The 21,951-nt window shown below is 46.4% G+C and overlaps 1 protein-coding gene across 1 annotated transcript in view; it reads left to right on the plus strand.

Moving 5' to 3' along the window:
• The first annotated feature begins 21,040 nt into the window (after positions 1-21,040).
• SLC35F3 (solute carrier family 35 member F3) overlaps positions 21,041-21,951 on the plus strand; it is a 113,397-nt gene continuing 112,486 nt past the window's right edge. Inside the window, exon 1 of the mRNA XM_013048580.2 lies at positions 21,041-21,475. Within this exon, the coding sequence (XP_012904034.1) occupies positions 21,400-21,475 (76 nt within the window). The 5' untranslated portion in view covers positions 21,041-21,399. The remainder of the gene's footprint in view (positions 21,476-21,951) is intronic.

Genomic DNA, 21,951 nt, shown 5'->3' on the forward strand with positions numbered 1-21,951 from the left:
CTGAGCTGCTAGAAAACCCTGCCGGGTCTCGTCCTCACCTGTGATGTACTGTAAATATAAGTAGGGGAAGAATGTGTTGGCGTGTGGAAATCACTGGGACTCCAGGACACTGGAGAGATTTTTAGGAGGTGGTTAAACTGGCAAATATCCACTCTGGCGCCTGAGTGATTTCAGAGGAGAAACAAAGGAAGCATCTAGGACAGCTGCAGTCATCATGTTGACAGTACGTCCCTAGTACTTGCGGATCTTATAACTGGAATTTTGTGCCTTTTGACCACAGTTGTCCAGTCCCACCCACCCACCACCAGCCCTGCTCAGACTCTGCTAACCACAGACTTGATCTCTTTCCCTATGAGTTTGTTTGGGTTTGGTAATTTTTTTTTAGATTTCACATGTAAGTGAGATCATAACAGTATTTACCTTTCTCTGTCTGATTTATTTCACTTAGCATAATGCCTTCAGAGTCCATCCATGTTGCCATAGATGGGAGGATTTCTTTGCTTTTTTATGGCTAAATAATATTCCAGCGTGTGTGTGTGTGTGTGTGTGTGTGTGTGTGTGTGAACAGTGAGGGTTACATAAAATATTTTAAACTTATAATAGCCTGTTTTATTTTATTTTGTAAAAGATTTTATTTATTTGAGAGAGAGAGAGACTACACATGCACACACGTGGGGGAAGAGACAAAGGGAGAGGGAGAGAGAATCTCAAGCAGACTCCCTGCTGAGGGCAGAGCCAGATGCACAGTTCAATCCCAGGTCCTTGAGATCATGACCTGAGCCAAAATCAAGAGTGGGATGCTTAACTGACAGAGCCACCCAGGTGCCCCTATAATGCTCTATTTAAAACTAATCAATTAAGTTCAACAGAATTTGTAAACTTTACAATTTTCCTTCTTTTCCCCCTCAAATTTTAAGTTATTGCTGTTATGATTTACTTTTTTTTTTTTACTATTATTAACTTATAACAGATTATTATAGTTATGGGGTTTTTTACTTCATTTTTTTAAACTTTTAAACTAGAGTTGTAAATGAATTATGTACCACTATTACCATATTGCTGAATCTAACTTATGACTGTATATTTACCATTTCCAGTGAGATGTACATGCCTTTTGTGTTGTTAATTAGCACTCTTTGACTTCCACACAAAGAACTCCCTTTTGTGTCCCTGGAAGGGCAAGTCTGGTAGTAATGAATTCCTTCAGCTTTTGTTTATTTGTGAGTCTTTATCTTTCCTTTGTTTCTGAAGGACAACTTCACCAGGTATAGGATTCCTGGTTGACAGTTATTTTCCTTCAGTGTTTGAGTATGTCATTCCTTTCTCTCTGGGCCTAAAAGTTTCAGCTGAGAAATCCACTATTAGCCTTGGGGAGATTCCCACGAATGTAACTTCTCTCTCTTCTCTTGCTACTCTTAAAATTCTTTGTCTTTGACTTTTGACAATTTAAATATAATGTATCTCTGTGTAACCCTATTTAGGTTTAGTCTGTTTGGGATGCTTTAGACTTCATGGACCTGGATGTCCATTTTTCTCCCCAGGGTTAGGAAGTGTCTAACTATTATTGCTTTAAATATACTTTCTTTCTGACCCTTTCTCCTTCCCTTTTCTGGAATTCCCATGATGAGAATATTGTTTGTTTTCAGTGTGTTCCATAATTCCTGTAGGCTTTCTTTTTCATTCTTTTCTCTTTTTTTTCTTCTGACTGGGTGATTTCCAGTGTCCTATCCTCCAGGTCAATGACGATTTCTTCTGCACGGTCCAGTCTGTTTGAAACTCAGTGGAATTCTTCAGTTCAGTTCCTGTATTTTTCAGCTCTCAGAATTGTTTGTTGATGACTGCTGTTACCTTTTTGGACTTCTTATTTTGTTCATGCATTGTTTTTCTAAAATCATTTTGTCGCCTGTGTGTGTCTCCTTGCAGTTTACTAAGCTTCCTTAAAAGAATTATTCTGAATTATTTGACAGTTAAAAGTTGTTCATTTTCTAGGGCCCATTTTTTGGAGCTTTATTAGTTTCCTTTGGTGGTGTCCTATTATAAAATCCTTTCAGATTTTCGTGATCCTTGATTCCATATTATTGGTAAATGTGCATTTGAGTAATGGGGTTCCTCTTTCAGACTCTACAGATTTGCTTTGGCAGAGGAAGGTCTTCACTATTCAGCTCAGTTTGGGTTTCTGAGTGTTTCTGCTGGTAATGTCCTTGGGCAGGAGGGGCCTGTCATAGGGTCAGTTTTTTGGTGAGGCAAGTGTTTGAGCTCAGAAGACAAGGATCAGGAAGTGGGGAATGCCACTGGCTGAGAACAGTTGGATAAGTCCACTGGTTTGATTCCCTGCCCAAGTGAGGCTGTAGGGTGGGCTCCACATGTGCCTGGTTTCTCTGGTCGGTCGGAGTAAGTGCTAGGAACTGGGTGCTATATTCAGAAGAGGGGTTTTATGAGTTAGTCTCCCTGGCCTGGAAGGGTAAATAGGCCAGGACCCAGAACCTGTCATCTCATTGTATGGGAACCTGCATCAGTCCAGAGTATGCACTGAGCTCCCTGGTCAGGTGAGGCCACTGGCTTTGCTCTGTAGACAGTAGCAGCCAGGGACTATACTCTGTGTTCCATGCCCCTGTATGTCTGTTGAATGGGCTTCAGAGCTTCCCATGTACTGGTTAGCCTCTCTGGTCAGACATGCTGAAGTCTGTACTCAGCAATGAGCGGGGCTATGAATTGGATTCCCTGCCCCAGACACAGCAGGGGAAGCAGCTCTAAAGCTGGTAAAGCTTTGTGTTGTCTTAACTCCATCTGACCCACACCCCAAGTTGTCTGGCCCAACAGAGTCACTGGTGTTACTCTGCACACTATCAGCCCACCTGCCTCTCAGCTGGAATGTCACGGGACCATATAGCTTCTAGAATTTGTCTTCAGGCCTTTTGGGCAGACAGACCAGAAAACACTCTGCACAGTGGGTAGGGTCCTGTCTCAGCCCCCTTCTTTCCCTGGGAAGGGGTGGGGACATTCCAGGCTATTGTTAATTTCCCAAACAGGCTTTCCAGTTGGGAGGGGCCAGGAGCTGACCTCTGCTTTGACTGTGAATAATCCCTCTCTGGGTACAAAGCCCAGGAATGCTCCCTGCTAAGTACTGTCTTTGTGCTGGGGGAGGGGGTGTGGTCAGTTCTGCCTGCCCGCCTCTTGGTTTGAGTGCCTTAGAGCAGCAAGCAGTGCTTCCAGGATGGGAAAATCGGGCCTGGGAGGCCCTCCCTGCAGCAGGTGGGGCTGTGACTCAGCACTCTGCCTGGGCGTGGGCAAGCTGGGCTCTAGGGCTGACAGAGCTCCTCTTTTGAGGATTCGAATCAGGCAGATCTGTGCGGTGCCAAGTTCCCTGGTCAGACTGTATCCTCCACCTGGTTCTACAGATGAACAAAACTGCTGGTTGGCATCACTGTTTGGGCACTGAGGTCTGAACTTGGCCTGCCCAGATCAGGGCAAGCCCCTCCGCCCTCCTCCATCACTGTCAGATTCCCAGTGGTTGAGACCCACAGATTCGCCTGCAAGCCCCGTGGTATGAGATCAGAGTAGCGGCTCCTGCGAAGTGACCCACAGTGCTGGTGGGGCTGATTTTTCCTCCTGGGTTCCCGCTGGAGGAACCAGAGACTTGGGGGACACCGCTCTGCATGGTGTTGCGCTGGCCTGGGGCAAAAGCAACAGGATCAGTGCGTAGCAGCTTCTCTTCCCCTCTGACACATCAATTCCAGTCCCTGTGGTGTAGAGGGTCAGGGTTCTTCAATCTCACCTCCATGTCGCTGATTCTCTCCATGGTATCTTGTTCTCGAACAACCGTTAGCTGTGCTTGTGGGGGAGGGGGCGTGAGTCACGGACGTCCTATGTCGCTGACTTGGTGACAGTCACAAGTCCCTTTCTCCTTTTTTAATGCCTTCAGTCAGTTCTTGCAGCAACATCTGAGAAGACTCTTATGTGCCCTGTGACCTGCAAACACCATAGATGGGGCCAGAGACCAGACTCCTGTCCCCCTGGGCTCATTCAGAGCAGCAAGACCGGAAACCACAGCAGCCAGTCTAGGGAAAGAGCAAGTTCTATGGACAGGTGACTGCACGTGAGTGACCGCGAGCACACCCACCTCACTTGGGGGGATGGGAAGGCCCAGAGGAGGCATCCTCCAAGAAGTGACACTTAAAGTGAGGGTCAGAGAAGGAGTAGAAGAGAACACACAGGTCAGAAAGAAAGCATGTTCCAGCAGAGATGAAGGTGCCAAAGGAAGAGGGTCATGTCTGCAGGGAGGAGGGGGGGGTGATAGGCAGGGACTGGATCAGCAGGGCCTGGAGGGCTTTCACTTTATTGAGACCCCTCTGGTGGCATCAAGCAGGGGAGAGGGGGTAGGAGTCGCTGCCAAGAGGCCAATTAAGACACTAATAATGGTGCTTGCCAGTGCACATTGGAAAAGGAATTGGATTTGAATTGGAATAGATGTAGAGGAGAGATGAGAGTGTTTAAAACACATGGATAGGAGGACATCAGCAGCATTTAGTGAAAAACTGTACTGGAAGAAAGAACATTTGAGTTACACTGGACTAGATTACCAGCCTGCCCCATGCACACTGCAAGGCCCAGGCTGCCTGATGGATAACAGGTTGGCCGCGCATCAGAGAATGAGGGCCATGGTAGGCAGTTGGGATTGACGAATGGGACTTTTATCAGTCCCATTACTGATGCGTACTCAGTCTCTGGTGCTGTAGTTGCTGAGCTGGGTGGTCCAAAATTTTATTATCATTAATGCCTCATTGAACACACCTTATGACTGACGCTGGTTCATACAATCCCCTTCCAATTACACATCTCCCAATTTTAAGTTCAGTGACATCACACTGATAGCTTGAAATCATCATCTTTACACCAAAGCAATGAAATAAATGCCACAAATCAGGGGCTTTCATTTCCAGAGCTGGCGGACCACTTTCCAGGATATATAGTAAGTCATCTGGGTTGTACCGTGTGAGACCTTCAAGGATTTTGAAAAAAGGGGCACTTACAAGACTCTTTTTGAAGACATTTATTTGTACGTTTGGTCATTAAAACCTCATCCTCTGTGGCTCTGATACACCAGTTCACTTGGGAAGCCTCCCGCTTGGTGACCGAGAAATTGATGGAAGGTACAAGTCCTAATGAATTTGACTTCAGGCTCTAGGTATCTTTGTGAAGGGGTAGATGGTCTAGTTCCAAGAAAAAGGTGTAATTATACTGTAGAAAATCATGCACCATAGGAAAAGGGGAAATGGGTCCTTATTTTTCTAATTATCATCCCCATTTTGGCAGTTAGGAAAAATACACTGAAGGGGGAAAAATATATATAGTCTTGGGTAGGTATTGGCAGAACACTTGAAAATCTATAGCAACCTTGATTAACTCTCTTATTTTGGCTGCGAGTAACCATCCTTGATAATCAGGGAGGTAAGCAGCTTGTACCTTGCTGAGGGGTGGAGCGGGCAGAATCACGTGGGCGGCCAGGGCAGCCCCAGCTGCCTCAGCCAACCAACAGGTGAGCCAAGCATTTGGCCCCGCCCCGTTCCAGGTCCTTGCCACGCGAAGGAGTTCTGATTAAGTCTGGGTCCTGCTTAATCCTCCTTCCACCACCCCGCAAGGAGGTCAGGGCTGTGCCCATTTCACAGAGGCAGAAGCTGAAATACCTAGATAGAGAGTGTAATCCTCATCTCTCGTAATTTAATGGGCTCCGAGGGCAAATACTCAAAGAATGTCAAAGCCCAAGGGCTTGCGGGATAGCGGGTAGGTGCGCTATCTGGCTGGAAAGGCTGTAAGCAGTCACTTGTAAAAACCTGGCCTGTTTCTTTTTATAACATTTTGAGCACATATGTACTTAAGAAAAGTCAGTCCAAAAAAAAAAAAAAAAAAAGAACAAGAGAAATAATTTTAAAAGTACGGTGCCTGGGTGTCTCGGTTGGGCATCAGACTCTTGATTTCAGCTCAGGTCCTGATCTCTGGGTGGTGGAATCAAGCCTGGAACTGGGCTTGCAGTCAGTAGGAAGTCTGCTTGTGCCCCTCCCCTTGCTCCTACCCTGCTCACTCATTCACACGTGCTCTCTCTCTCTCAAATAAATAAAATCTTTTAAAAAAAAAGTCATCTGCCAAACACAATAGCTACTAATATTTTTGTGAAAAACCTCACATTATGTAATAATAGATACCAATACATATATATGACTATAGTTCAGAACAAACTTTTAACTTAGATTTTAAGAAGCATATGGGTTATTTATTTATTTTATTTTGCTTTATTTTTTAAAGATTTCATTTATTTATTTTAAAGAGAGAGAGAGCGTGCACATGAAGTGGGGGCAGGGGCAGAGGAGGAGACAGGCTCCCTGATGCAGGGTTCAATCCCAGGACCCTGGGATCATGAGAAGGCAGATGCTTAACCAGCTGAGCGAGCCAGGTGCCCCAAGATGTATCCTTTTGGACTGATGGATCTGGCACTTTTTATTTAGCATAATGTTTTAAAGGCTCACCAATGTCTTAGCATACCTCAGTACTCGTTTGGTTATAGCTGAATAATACTGCATTCAGTGGATATACCGTGTCGTCTGTATTCGTGTATAGTCAATGGACACTCGGGATATTTCTGTTTGGGGCTAGTATGAATAATGCTGCTATGAACATTCATGCACAAGGGCTTGTATGGACATACATTTTTATTTCTCTTGGCTATGTACCGAGATGGAGAATTGTTGGGTCATAGAGCAAAGTCTATATTTAACCTTTTCCAAAGTGGCTGTTTTCCAAAGTGGCTGCACATTTTACAATTCCAGCAGCAGTGTATGAATTCTTCTCATGTTTGTCCACAACCTTCCCAACACTTGTTACTATTGGCCGACATCTTGGTTCTAGCCATCCTAGTGGTTATAAGGTGGTTTCTCATTGTGGTTTGATTTGCATTTCCCTGTTGTCTGTTGATGTGCTGTATTTTTTTTTTGAAAGATTTTATTTATTTATTTGACAGAGAGAGATCACAAGTAGGGGTGGGAGGTGGGATTCAGGCTTCCTGATGAGCAGGGAGCCCGATATGGGGCTTATCCCAGGATCCTGAGATCATAACCCGAGCCGAAGGCAGAGGCTTTAACCCACTGAGCCACCTAGGCGCCCCTGATATTATGTATCTTTTCGTGTGCTTATAAAACATTTGTGTATCTTGTTTGGAGAAATACCTATTCAGGTCCTTTGCTCATTTTTTCCCCACTTTTTTAAAGACTTTATTAGTTTAGAGCAGCTTTGGTTTACAACAAAATTGGGAGGAAGGTACAGATTTCCCATGTACTCCCTGGCCCTGAACATGCTTAGCCTTCACCGTTATCAGCATCACTCACCAAAATGGTACATTATTTTGCCAAGGATTAACCTACACAGACACGGCATAATCACCCAAAGTCCATAGTTTACCTTACGGTTCAGTCCTGGTGCTGTACATTCTGTGGTTTGGACAAATGTATCCTGATTTACATCCATCATTATCACAATATACAGAGTATTTTTGCTCTCCTGAAAATGCTCTTTGCTCTGCTCATTCATCTCTCCCCTCTTTCCCTCACCCCGCCCCCCATAACAGCTGATCCTTTTATGAAAGGATCATTAGTTTTGCCTTTTCCAGAATGTCATATATTTAGAATCATACGTTATGTAGCCTTTTCCGATCAGCTTCTCTCACTTGGTAATAGGCATTTAAGATTCCTCAAGGCTGTTTGTGGCTTGAGAGCTGCTTTTTAGCACAAAATAATACTCCATGGTATGGATGTACCACTAGTTCTTTATCTGTCCGCCTACCAGGAGACATGGAGATGGTTCTAAGTTTTGGCAGCTATGAATCAAGCTGCTGTCAACATCCATGTGCAGGGTTTAGTGTGGACATAACTTCTCTGGGGAAGTACCAAGGAGCATGATTGCTGGGTCGTATGGTAAGAGTATGTTGAATTTTGAAAGAAACTGCCAAACTGTGTTCCAAAGTGGCTGCACCATTTTGCATTCCCACAGTAGTGACTGAGAGTTCCCATTGCTCCACATCCTCACCAGCATTCGATGCTCTCGGTTTTCTGGATTTGGCCAGTGCTCAGTGGTATTTCACTGTTGTTTTAATTTCCATTTCCCTGGTGATAGGTGCTATGGGGCATCATTTCTTGTGTGGATTTGCCATCTGCTTATCTTCTCTGGTGAGGTGTTTATGTGGTCTTTGGCCCATTTAAAAATCCCCTTTGCATGTTCTTTATGTGAGATTTTGTCATCATCTTACTGAGTTGTCAGAGCGCATTATATATTTTAAGTAGAAGTCCCAATCATTTATGTGACCTACAAATATTTTCTCCCATTCTCTTTGTTGTCTTTTCACATCCCTGTGGGGAGAAACCTACAACTTTGCTATTTTGCCTGTGCCCGCTATGTTTGTGACAGAGCCAGAGCCCTTGTGCAGCCTTACCTGATGCCCTAATTTCCCTCCCGCCTCCTACAAGACTCTGCTTGGAGTTAGGAAGCACTCACATTGCCTTTTATTTCTTAAGATTGGGTGGGGGGGATTTGGTTTGTTTTTCTAGAGACACAACAACTTCTTTTCCTAAAAACAAGGAGTCGCTTTGAAGACACTGTAATTTTCCTGCATCTGGTCCAAAGTTTACAACTGAAATCCAAGAAAGAGTGTTCTGTCTCTTTCACCTCCCGAAGAGTCTCTGAAATGCGGGCAGGTCTCATCGATCTGAAGTGTTCCTGGCTTCAAAGCAGCAGCTATGGGACGGACCTCGTCACATAGTCCCTCTGCACTCCTGGGGGTATATTTAGGTATATATTTAGGGAAATATGTTTCCCTATTATGTATGTTTATATATTATGTATGTTTGTATTTAGGAGTTCATTTATTTATTTCTGAGACAGAGGGAAAGAGCATGAGCAGGGAGAGGAGCTCAGGGAAAGGGAGAAGCAGGCTCCCAGCTAAGCAGGGCATGGGGTTCGATCCCAGGACCCCAGGATCATGACTTGAGCGAAAGGCAGATGCTCACCTGACTGAGTGACCCAGGCACCTCTAGGATATTTCTATTTAGCATTCCCAGAATAGCCACAGCTTTTTTTTTTAATATTTTATTTATTTATTTGATAGAGATCACAAGTAGGCAGAGAGGCAGGCAGAGAGAGAGAGGAAGGGAAATAGGCTCTCTACTGAGCAGAGAGCCCAATGTGGGGCTCGATCCCAGGACCCTGAGATCATGACCTGAGCCGAAGGCAGAGGCTTTAACCCACTGAGCTACCCAGGCGCCCCTAGCCACAGCTTTTTGTTTCTCATGGTCCTCTCTGTTTTGTTCTTTCCTGGCCCAAAGGAAGGGTGATGTACTAGGTCATTCACAAAACTCTTTCCACCTTGCAGAGTTCTGTGCTTTTAAACAGTGTCCAGGCCCTCCTTTGCATGGGCACAGAATACCTGTAAGACAATACCCAAAGCCTACTAGCATGCAGGGGAGGCCTGTCACCAAAATCCAAACAAGACCCCATGGCTGTGAGTTGGATTGGGCCCATGGACTCTGAATCCCAGTGTGATTTCGTCACCACTAACCAAATTCATAGAGAAGATTGCTGAAAATGAATACATCTGGGTGAAGACAGAGATACTTACCTATATCACTTCTGGGCAGGGTTATAGATAACCATTATGCAGTGAAAGAGGTTTTTTCCCTTTTTATTCTAGTTTATCCTGACACCTTAAGTTTACCTATTTGTTGTCTTCACTTAGCTCCAAGGACAGTTGAGTTGAACCCTTTGTGGTTTATTTCTCCCATGTCATTAAGGAATCAAATGATGCTTGGGCCATGGGTGAAGGGTGCTTTAAATTCTGCAAATGTCACTGCTAGAGACAGAATTTCAAGCTCCACTCATTCTTTGTGTCTTAGATGTTTTAGGTTGTTACTGATCCCAAATTAGACTTCTGCTATCAATAGAGCATCTGATGCCAGCTCCCTTTAAATAAGCAGTCAAGGTTAAAACAGAGATCGATGAGCTTGTCTTGTGAGTATCTCCCGTAAGCTAGCCTCCTCACAGAGCTGCCACCACGATGGGTCCTCCCCCCAGTGAGCAGGAAGCTCAAGACTTGAATGGATTGTACGTGTGCAATGAATTGCTTTTGTGTCCTGTATGTTCATTTTTGTACATTTTCAGCAAGAGTGGGCTCCGAGTAGGGGGTAGGGTGTAGCCAGAGGGGGCGTGTTTCAGGCAGTAGGTTGAATTGTGGCACGTTTGGCTCCTTAGAACTTGCAGGAAGTGGAGAGAACATATCAGACCAAATAAATCCTTGCTGAGGAGTATTTACACTAATACAAAATACAGAATGGGTGTCCAAAAATCCACTAATAAAAACTGTGCCTAATCATTTCTAACCTGTGCCCTGAAGAGGCTCAGTGTGGTTGTTGTGCTGAAAGGCGTGGAAGCGGTGCATTGTGGGGCCATTCAGCTCTTCTCCTGCATCCCGTCAGAATCCCCGCCTCTCTCACAGGGCGGATCCCTCTGGGTTTCAAGCACCTGCCACTGCAGGGTGCCTGGGGTACCACAGAGCTGACCAGGACACCAGGAGATGGCCATCCTCTCATCTGAGACGATACTCAACTCAATAGCCTTTTCGCTCATGAACAACTCAAGGCAGGATCTAAAACTTCGTAGAAGCAGGAGTGAAGAGATGAGGGAAGAGATTGGACAAGATTTCACTGAGGTTGGAGCAAAGACAGAAGCATCCTAAGGAAACAGTCCCAAGGGGAGGCTATGGTCCTTGCCAGGGCAACAGGGCACTTCCCATCACCCCCACCTCCGGGGGTGGGGCTGGGGGCTTCACCAACTCAAAGCTCTGGGGGCGCATCCCTTTCACTCCCGCAGGAAGAAGCCAACACTGGTACTCCTCTGCCCTCTCTGTGTTTCATTACTAGCATCTTCTGAAAACTTACCCAGCAAGGATATAAAAAGGATGGGAAAGAACAGGATATTCAAAATACGGAAAACAAAATTGTATGTTCCTTTTGCTGTTGGAATAGACACTTCCATGAAGACAGAGGAACAATGACTTTGAAAGCGTGGATCTGAAAGCATTTTCATATAAGAAGAACAGAAATTGTCTAAATATTTTAAGAGGAAAAAATAAATATTTTAAGAGAAAAAAACAGTTGCAGCCTTATTTTACACACTCCTGTACATGAAGGCTTTTCCTATTTTATTAGTATTTGTATCTGCTTACAAGAGACACCTTTTAGACCCTTTAAACTATTCTCAGGCATCATTATTGGTCTCAACCCCATCTACTGCTGACCTTCTAGAAGCAGATAAACGTCTCCTTTAAAGACGTGTCAAAGTCCACAGTCTCTCGTGGTTCGTCTCCCCCTCCGATTTCCCCCAACTCACTTCTCCTCTTCGTGTCCTCCGTGTTATTCCTTATGCTCCACAAGTAAATGAAACCATAGGATACTTGACTCTAAAATAAAATAAATTGGAAAAAAAAAAAAAGACGTGCCAAGGAGAAAGTAAATGAATCCATATTTTTGACAAAAAAGGGTAGCCTATTTAGGTTTTTTTCAGAATATATATTATATATACATACATATGTGTGTATATATGTGAATGATATGGCCTACATATAAAACAAACATATAATATATGTAAAAATCATATTGGGCATAAAATGCATGCCTTGTTTTTCTCTCCTTAGCATTTCCCCCATGTTACTGGAAGCTTCTTTTATCAGCTGCCTTACGTTCTTTTGTGTAAATACACCAGACTTTATTTTCCATTGCCCTGTTGTTGAGCCTTTCAGTTGTTTCTCATTTTTTACTTCTACTCAGGGATAGACATCTTTGTCCCTGTATCTGTGTTCACATCGGATTATTTCTTGGGGAAACTCCTAAAATGGGAAATAGTGAGCAATAGGCCATAAACATTTGTACTTTTTAGGAATTTTGATGTATATAGCCCACATTCAGGAGGGCCATATCCATTTCATCCCCATCAGCAGTAGGTGAAATTTCCAAGGATCGTCGTCTTAAAATCAAAATGGGGATTGACCGAAGAATCCCCAAAATGGGGATTGACCGATAATTTCAAAAGGTTCCCGTCAAGATGGAAAATAATTACGGGGTTGCTGTGCTGTAGCAAATCCAGCCAAGCCTGGTTATCTCACCAACAAGTGCTCTGGGCTGGTCACTCAGCGTCACGTGGCCTCAGATCCCACCCCCACCCCCCAGCCCCAGAGGGCTGGCAAGCCCATCTTTGTCAAAATGACAAGGAGCTAGTGTCAGAAGGTAGTTTTGGAATCCATGAGACAAATATTCTGACACCAGCAAGATAATTTGGGGAACAAATCATGCATGTGTTTACTCCTCCAAACCCGACCAAGCACTTCAGAGAATTCTTGCCCTACACTAGCCTGTCGGTTTGGGGGAAAGGCTTGACTGGCTGCCTCAGCCAGGAGCAGGATGGGTCTCCAGACCTCTGACTTCTTCTTACTTTTGCCCACAATTGGTGGGACCTTCTCTTTGAGCCCTACAGCAAAAAGCGACCTTTGCCTTAAGCAGGATTTTTGTTTGTTGGCTTTTTTTAAAAAAGGGGGGAGGGAGAGGTGTGTTCTTCATATCCAGTTAAAGTGTAGACCCTCTCTCTCCCTTTGTCCTGCCTCTCTTTCCTCTGATGAGTACTGCAGTTTCATATGAATACCTGTGCCCACACATGCCCAGTGTAGGTCAACTAGTATCTTGTGCAAAATGAGGGAGAAAAGTGGCAATTCTCAGGGCTGGTTTTGCGAAGATCCAATTATGTCTGGGAGCATTTTCTATTTTTTGGCCAGTGGAGACATCTGGTAAGCCCTTGTGTGCAAAATGTTGGTTCTTGCCCAGTGAGTTCACAGAGAGTTACAGGGGCTTGGCCAGCTGTGCTCTGAGGTAATGGTCTCTGCTTCTAGTGACAGCAGTTTGGCCAAGAACCAAACCCACTTGGGTGGGCAAGTTGGTCTGTTCTTTGGGACAGGGGGCAGAGTGCACCAGAACACAGAGGACAGTTGCCCCTCAGGGGCAACGTAAGCCTGGACCAAGACTTCAGGGAAGCAAGTCTAGCAGGGAGGAGGCTTTCATCACCGGAATGCCAGGGGGCTTCCCCTTTCCAGTCAGGTCACCAGAAGACACTTTCCAGGAGGTTCTGCTTGGCCGGGAGGACCATGAGCCTGGAGCCTGGCTTGAGGGAGCCCTACTGGGTAGAGGAAGGAGAAGGTGAGGGTGCCGTGTGGATGCGGAGCCCCGGGACTGGGAAAATGTAGGGGGTCGTTTACAGGCGCCTGCGTGACACTCCATGGCCCCCTTACGAGGAAACGCATTACACAGTCTCTGTGGTCCTGGGAGGCTTCTGGTGACTTTCGATCACATGGAAGCACAGAGCTAGGCCAGGCACCAGGAGGGCCGACCTAAGTTCTAGATCCAGCCTCACTGGGGAATGAAAGACAAAAGCCAGGTTCTCAGGAGAGGAAAGAAGCCATGGGGACTCAGGGTCAGTGTGAAAAGTGGGGTGCCCAGAGGTTGTCCACACAGAGAGGGGGGTTGGGCTGCCTGGAGCTCCTTCGACAAATGGGTGGGATTTCCTGACTCCTGAAGGGGCTATGTCTGGGACTAGTTCAGGAAGCTGATCCTGATAGTACCATCCCCTACAGACCTGCTGAATCTGGTTCTCCTTCCCTGGATTCAGCATCTTGTCCACTTGTACCATGGACAAGTTCCTGCTTCCTTCTGCCGTGGCGAGTTTTCGTCCATCCATCCATCCATCAGTGCTGATGGAGGCACTATTCATGGGCAAGTCCCTAATTCCCAGTGTTCACAGCCCAGCAGGAAGCTCAAGCAACTATACAGATAACTCTAGGGCAGGCACCACCTTCAGAGAAGTGCAAAGAGCTCCTCAACTCCAGAGGAGGCCCTGCTCCCAGAGATCAGGACTTCGGAAGCTCTATCCACCCAACCCGGAGCCTCGTCCATCCTCAGTGAACGTGCCCTTTGCCTGCTGATCCTGCCCTGCCTGGCGCTCGGGAACTAGAGTGGAGCAGGTGCCTTCCCAAACCTGTACCTCTTTCTCATTTTCAAGGCAGTCTGATGGCCAGTCCCCTTGAGTCACCCTTGGAAACAAATACCAGCCAGGGGACTTTGCTGCTGGCATTGACCAGGATCCGATGTAGGTCAGTATTCTAGTTCCCGTTGCACAGAGGAGGAAGAGCAGAGGCCCCAGTCCGGAGTCCAGCTGTAGTCGATGAATCACCCGGAACACAGCAAGCAGCTATTTCTGAACTAAATGGCATCAGATCTCTCTCCTCACCTTGAGTTGGTGTCCTGGTCTCCAAAGCACCTCCTCTGGGATGAAGCCAGCGAGGGGCAGAGAGCCCTGAGCATAAGGGAGTTGGCAAGCGTTTTGTCACTGCCGTTCCCATGCCAGCACAGAGGGATAGTCTGGGAAGTGGCTGAAGCAGACAGTTCTAGAAAACTCTAGAATTCTGGGTCCTGTGAATATGCCCCTGGCTGGCTTCCTTCCTCCCTCTTTTCCTCCCTTTTCCTTTCAAGCTTCTGGTTTTGAGCACCTGCGACATACTCTGCATATGGTGCTTGGCCCCGGAGATATGACAAACCAGAGATGGCACCTCCCCATTAAAGAACCTTGTGGGAGAGCCTGGAAATAACAACGCCTTTCTGAGTGCCGCCTCTCAGCCTGGTGCCCTGCCATGGAGCTCACAGGTATTCCTTTCTGTAAGCTTCACAACAGCGCTGGAGGGTGCCCTCTACTATAATCCCCATTGTGAGGACAAACGTTGAGCACAGGGAGATTAAACAGCTTGCCCAGATGGCAGCACTGATGTGCGGTGCCCCCTTTGCAGACTGATCCACAGTGTTGGAAGTCATCTGTGGAAGGTGGCTTCTTCGTTTCCCAAAGTGGGAGAGAATGATCATTTCTTGAATATTCTAGGGACCAGACATCGTGTGGTTTCTCTATACTGAGGATCTGTATTGGCATCGGGGTAAGTCTCTGAAGGTCCCAGAAGAGGGAACCCCAGCCCTACCCCCAGTATCCCTCCTGACCCTGCTGCTACCTCAAGACAGCTGCCCCCTTCTCAGTTCCCACCATTCCACTCCATTCCACCATGCCGAGGCCAGGTCCTGCAGAGGGCTACCCCATGGTATCATAGATCCATAAAGGAAGTGACAGACATCCCATTCCCATCTCCATGCCTCTGTTTTTGTTCATCATGATTCTGACTCTGGGCTCACAATGGCCACAAAGCCAGCTGTTGTCTGCTCCCTTTGGAGCAGTCATGAGGGTACCCCAAGGGGCTGCATCTACAAGAACAATCTTGACATTACTTCTAGCAAAAGAGGAAGAATCCTAGTGGGGCCCTAATGATTGTCCTGGTGATACACATTGCTGGAGAAGGAACTTGTGAACCTGGGAAAGGCCACCGAGTGCTCTGTCTGGTGGTTCTCGTTTCCCTGAACTTACACATGGAGTTGCTGAAAAAGGTTATCAGTTATTCCTGCCAGATCAGAGGAATGAGCTGCCCAATGGACGGAGTTAATTTCTTTCAATCAGTAGATCTTCTCTCCTGTTGGAAATAGCAATGCATACTCCACTTTGAAAGCTTTAATGCTGCAGACTGATTTATTTGGGTAAAACTCCATTTCTGGTTCCTGGAATTACTTTAAGTGATTATTTTTAAACATTGGTAACCACAAAAATAATTTGTTATTCTTACTATTTAATACTGTGAAGGACTGTGAAATAGTGTTAATATTTCAGGGTAAATTAATTGAAGTCGTCTGTTTTCTGACTATTGAAAACCTTAGCTGTACTTCAAATTTTTTATTATTTATTTTGAAGAGATTAGATAAAGCTGTCCTCATAACTTAAAAAGAATATAATTTTAATAGTATTTTTCAAACCATATGTGTTATGACCAAGAGTGGATCATACTGAAACCAACTTACATTTTTTTTTTTTTTACAATGAAAGAGCAGAACAAGATAAATTGGAAGGGAATAAAATGGAGTAAAATAGAATAGAAGAGAAGTGTTCATGTATGGTAAAGGGTACTATTTTATTAAGTATTCAAGTCACTTATTTTTTTTTAAGATTTTATTTATTTATTTAACAGATAGAGATCACAAGTAGGAGAGAGGCAGGCAGAGGGGGAGAGAGGAGGAAGCAGGCTCCCTGCTGAGCAGAGAGCCTGATATGGGACTTGATCCCAGGACCCTGAGCTGAAGGCAGAGGCTTAACCCACTGAGCCACCCAGGCACCCCTAGAGTCACTTATATATGTGTTTGTATATATAAAATATATTTTTTACCAATTTGTAAATTGATACCTAATCTACTAGCAATAAAATTCATCCTTTTTAGTGTGAGACACTGTGAATTTTAACAAATTTCTGACTGTCAAAAAAGTGAGACAAACCACTTAAAGCTAGAGTCCATTTGAGTAACCAGAGATGTTCATGAAGGATATGGTTCTTTTAAGATCTTTGGAGGCCGTGACAACTGTCTTATCTTGGAAGATAATTTCATACACCCCAAATTTCAAAGTCAAATGAGACCTTGGAGATTGTTCAGTCAATGGTTTTCTAAGCTTTTTTTGTACAATGCCTACTTTTTTGTATACTAAATCTAACATGGACCCCCCCAACCTTAAAAGGAGAGTTGGCTTGCACAGAGACCAGGAAAAACAGCTTAAAAACTACTAATAGGGGTCTAACTGTCTTGTGCCCACGTTGGGAACCTGAGGCTAGAAAAGGCTGAGTGATCCCTCAAAGTTAGCCACTCTTTTTGGCAGGGCTGGAGCTCAAATTCAAGCTGTCATTGGCTGTAATTCAGGGCATTTTTCATGTCTCTTGGGCTCAAGAGAATCATGAGTATTATTTCACCCCACCAACAGGAGTGGATGGATACCTTTTTGGAATAGTGTAGTGTGTCTTCACATACCATTACAGAAGAAAGGATAGGCCAGTGATCACCAGGGACAGCAGAAATGTGAGTCAATCCAAGAAGAACAGAACAGGTTGTTTGGACAACACTAATTATTTAGGAAAACTAGAGCCTCAATACAGAGGCAGGCCTGGGAGTCCAGTACCAGAAACAAAAGTAGCAAGCAAGCCTCCAGAATGTCAGGAATCAAACAGGTCCTGAGAGCTACCCCCTTCCTGATAACTCATCCCTGGGTTGTCTACCTCTCTCTTCCTAGAGGGCCCTGGCTAGGCCCCCACCTGGAGTTGCAACTTAAATGTAGCCTGTCAGTCACACCAGAAATTGGCTGATTTGTCTCCTTTCTCATCTGGGACTCCTCTTTCACTTCCTTACTCTTTGGTTTGTGTGTGGGAAGTGGGCAGGTCAGGGAATATAAAACTCACACTCATGATTTGTAAGTTCTACATCATGGGCTTATTACTCTATATCCGTTCGGTGAACTTGCTTCACTGTTTGGACCATAATGCTGAGAACACAAAACCCCACCAACTCTTTATGAGCTCCTGCCATACCGGAATGCCACAGATAGCCATTAAATATCCCACCACCGCAGCCTTATCGATGAAACTGGAGAGTGAGGTTTGTGACAAAGAACATTCTTCATTCAGAGCAGATACCATGTCATGTAAAGCTGAGGAAATACTGGGTTTGAAGAGCAAACCACTGTCCCGTACATTTTTAGAAGATGACACGAATGAGTACAACCTTGAAAAAGTTACCAAGTTCCTCTTTCAGATAAATTCCTATAATACTAAATTGAGGACAAGTAGATACCCAGTGACACCATTGAGTTACTGGCTCACACCGACTTTCTCCAAAGAGTTTATAGGGACAAATGTACCATCCTCTTGCCTAAACATTGTATATACAGGGTTGTTTCCACTGACAATTCAGGGGTCATGTCTCTGTCTTTATTGAAAGAATTATTAACACTCTTTTTTTTTTTTTTTTTTTTTGGAATTTGAGATTTGAGTTTTTAAGTGGGGCAACTTGTATGATTTTTCTAGGTGTCCCTGAGTTAGGTCAAGGAAGCCTCACTCTAGCATAGGGTTTTAAATTGTTGGAATCCTCAAATTACTACTGTTTGCTCATACACCAGCACACAGTTAACATTCTGGAATAATTAGATAATTTTCTTCATGTGAGTTTTTAACTAAGCAGCCTCACCACACCCACAGCCTGCAAAGGTGTGCACTGAGGGGTATCACTTTTTGTACGTTTAAGCAGCACGAACTCTTATTTCTAAAAGGAGTATAGGGAATATTTGGGGAGGTAAGATTTTTTTTGGTTGAAACAACACAAGTTGTGAGTGGATGGAGTGTAGAAAACAAGAAGCAGGAGCGCCTGGATGGCTCAAGTTAGTTAAGCATCTGCCTTCAGCTCACATCAGGATCCCAGGGTCCTGGAATTGAGCCCCACATCAGGCTCTCTGCTCAGCGCGAAGCCTGCTTCTCCCTCTCCCACTCTCCTTGCTTGTGTTCCCTCTCTCGCTGTGTCTCTCTCTGTCAAATAAATAAATACAATCTTAAGAAGAAGAAGAAGAAAACAAACAGCACTCAGTTCTTAAAATTAAGGGAGGACATTGAGATAACAATTGGTACCTCCTCTTTGATAAGCAGAAGTTGACAGACACAAGGAGGTGATGACCTCTCAGGTGTCAGAAGGTCCTGGGGGTATCCTGTAGGGAAAAAAGGTTTAGGTATAATTAATTACTAAGTGACTGAAGTCAATGATGGGAGTGTCTAACAATAATATTTAATCATCTATTTAACTTACACATGATGTTGCAATAAATAGAAAGCAGATCAGTAAAAAACAGTTAAAGATTTTGGGGGCACTTCTGTTGTGAGCTTCCTGGTAGAATGTGGACAGGCTAATTCAAAGTGCCGGGTCTCTTTGCTTCGGCAGCACATAAGCTCAAGATTGAGGTCCTGGGGGAGACCCAGACTCCAGGAGGTTCAAGAGCATGATGAAATCAGTCAGAACCACCTTCAAGTGATAGGAAATGGATTATGGATTACTTGACTAGTATCTCCCACCTGAACTGGAATCGCTAAGTGGAATGTCTGCATTTTGCATCCACAACGTAAAAGAAGAGCGTGGCAGGTTTTTGTAAATGCAGACGTGAGTGCTGGTGTTTGTTCATTCAGACTGCGGTTTGAAATCCTGCTTGGCCAGTTACTCACTCTTTGACCTGGGTCATTTTATGTAACCTCTCTCAGCCTCAGGTTCCCCATCTATTAAAAAGAAACAAACAATAACAACAACAACAAAAACGATCTCACAGAGCTTTTGTAAATAATGAAGTGCCTTCTGTAAAACAAATTGACTTGGTACTTGATACATAGTAAGTACCCAGCAAAAAAGTACTGCTATTCTGTTGTATCTGTTTTAGTTACTGTGTTTATAATAAACGTTGATGAATTTGGTGAAACAACACATAATATTATTTATTAAAAAGATCCTCTTTAGGGGCGCCTGGGTGGCTCAATGGGTTAAAGCCTCTGCTTTCGGCTCGGGTCGTGATCTCAGGGTCTTGGGATCAAGCCAGGGTCCTGGGATCGAGCCCTGCATCGGGCTCTCTGCTCAGCGGGGAACCTGCTCCCCCCACACACACCTCTGCCCGCCTCTCTGCCTACTTGTGATCTCTGTCTGTCCAATAAATAAATAAAATATTTTTTTAAAAAGATCCTCTTTAAATAAGATGAAATTCTTTTGCCTTAGACTTCTTTGTGCTGAATTGTTACAAATCTATTTCACAAAATTGACTTCAGAGTGTCATCTCTAGGGGTCTTGGGACAAGTTCCTTTTAGAGGCTTGTAGTGCAGAGGCTACCACTAGAGGGCTCTGCAGAGACCCTAAAATCCTTTCCTTGGTTTTAGTGATGAGGAAGCATCCTTGAGAAGCCAGAGACTCAGGGACCATCCTATCTATCATGGCTCTTCAAGAGGGCTAGTAGTAACAGGACAACTTGTAGGAGCCACTTCCGCCAGAGACCTGGGGGTATACAGGTGGATGTCACCAGAACCCATTGCTCTGAGGTCGTTCCCTGCCTCTGCCACTCCACTGAGTCACCCTTCAGGGGTTACGAGAGTTACATCATACAGTAGAACACCAGCTTTGAGACAGGAAACTAGGTAGAGCAGGAGCTTATCAAACTCTGGGTAAGGACTTCACAATAAAGACAAAACCCACCTTGAAGGACCACCAAATCTTCAGTTTGCTGAGGAGGCTGGGACCCAAACTGTTGCCTGGGCATGGGTGAGTGAGATGCCCGTAAAGCTTTGTGGACTTCTGGGGCTGCCCAAACCTCGTGCATCCTACCCACAGGGTGGTGGTAGGGCTCGTTTGCTAATGATGCATTATCGTTGGGTAAATCATGGTCACTTAAAGACCAGCCAGCCAACGATGCAACAGTGATGTCAAGGCATCCTTGGCCAGGACCTTACAGCTGGGGCTGAGTGGGAGCAGTGAGACCATTGCCTGCAGAGGCTAGTGCCATACCGGGCCACTGAGGCAGGAACCTGGGAGCTGGGCAAAAATGAAATTTTCTCCCCCTCCCAGGGAGTTGGGCATCCCTGGACCCGGGCAGTGGTGACAAGAACAGAAATCTCAAGCCTTGGTTTTCTTCTTGCCACACTGGTCTGTGGATTCTGCATCTTCTTCCACTGCAAAAATAAAATAAAATATAAAAAAAAAGTTGTAGTCCACTGAAGCCAGACAAAATAATGGGGCTCCTAGACTCTTTCAAAGCCATGGGACTTCTTCCTTTAAACCCCGGTTCAGGACTTGGTTCAGGGAAGGGTCAGCTCTCAGTTCAAAGTCAGAAGCCTGGCTTTTTAAACTCGTGAAACACTGAGGCTAAGTTCTCGGGTCCCCCCTCCCAGGAGCTGGTGGCGGCAGAGGGCTGACTGGGGAGCCTCTGGCCAGCCCTGCCGCCCTGACCCCAGTCCATAGCCGGGACAGCGCCGGGAGGGAGGGCCCGGGCTGCAGGGCTGGGCGTCCCAGGGCGGGGGGCGGAGCAGGTGAGCCCGTGGGGTGGGCGTGGGGAGTGCACTTGTACGTGACGTTGGAGTTTGCAGCAACCTCCAGGCAAGAGGCTGTGGGCGCGGGTGTGCAGTGGCTGCGCGGCCAGGGAAGATGTGCTCGGAGGGGCGGCCGCCGCAGTGAGCCGCGCGGCGACAGGAGCCCGGCCGGCAGCCCCGGGGGCAGGGCCTGGGCGGCCAGCCGCTCGCGCTCCTCCGCGCCGGAGGCCACCGGGACCGGACCCGAGAGGCGCGCCCCGGCCGGCCGCAGGATGTAGGCGATCGGCGGAGGCGCTCCTGCAGGCGGACGGCTCATCATGAAGAAGCACTCGGCCCGGGTGGCCCCGCTCAGCGCCTGCAACAGTCCGGTCCTTACCCTCACCAAAGTGGAAGGTAACGGCCTGGGGCGGCGGGGGCTGGCGCGAGGTCGCTGCGCCCCGGCGGGGGGCCGCCACCCTGCCAGGGCTGCCTGGTGGCCGTGGGTGCCACCGCGCTCCCCAGCAAGCGTCGCCCGCAGTGCAGCGCCCCGATGCCTGCTGCCTGCGGGGGGTGGCAGCTCGCTAGCTCCTGGGCCGGGCTGAGCCGCTGCGGGGTCTGCCGGGCTGTCCCCCGCGCTGCCAGAACACAGCGCTGGCTCCTTGCGTGGCCCCCAGCGAGTCTGGCAGCAACAGGGTCCGCCGTGGCCTGAGTTCCTGCCGGTCCTGTCCCGAGGCACCTGCCAGCTGGGGAAGGGGCGGGGGCGGGGGGGGGGGGGGGTCTGCAGACACTAACCAGTGCTCGCCTTCGTCCCGTGCCACACACACACCGGCACACACACCCCACTTGAGTCCCCCCCGGGTCTGGAGCATCCCCCTTCACTCCCACCCCCA

The sequence above is a fragment of the Mustela putorius genome, unplaced genomic scaffold (assembly GCF_011764305.1).
Source record: "Mustela putorius furo isolate JIRA1106 unplaced genomic scaffold, ASM1176430v1.1 tig00001075_pilon_pilon_pilon, whole genome shotgun sequence".
NCBI classification, from domain to species: Eukaryota; Metazoa; Chordata; class Mammalia; order Carnivora; family Mustelidae; genus Mustela; species Mustela putorius.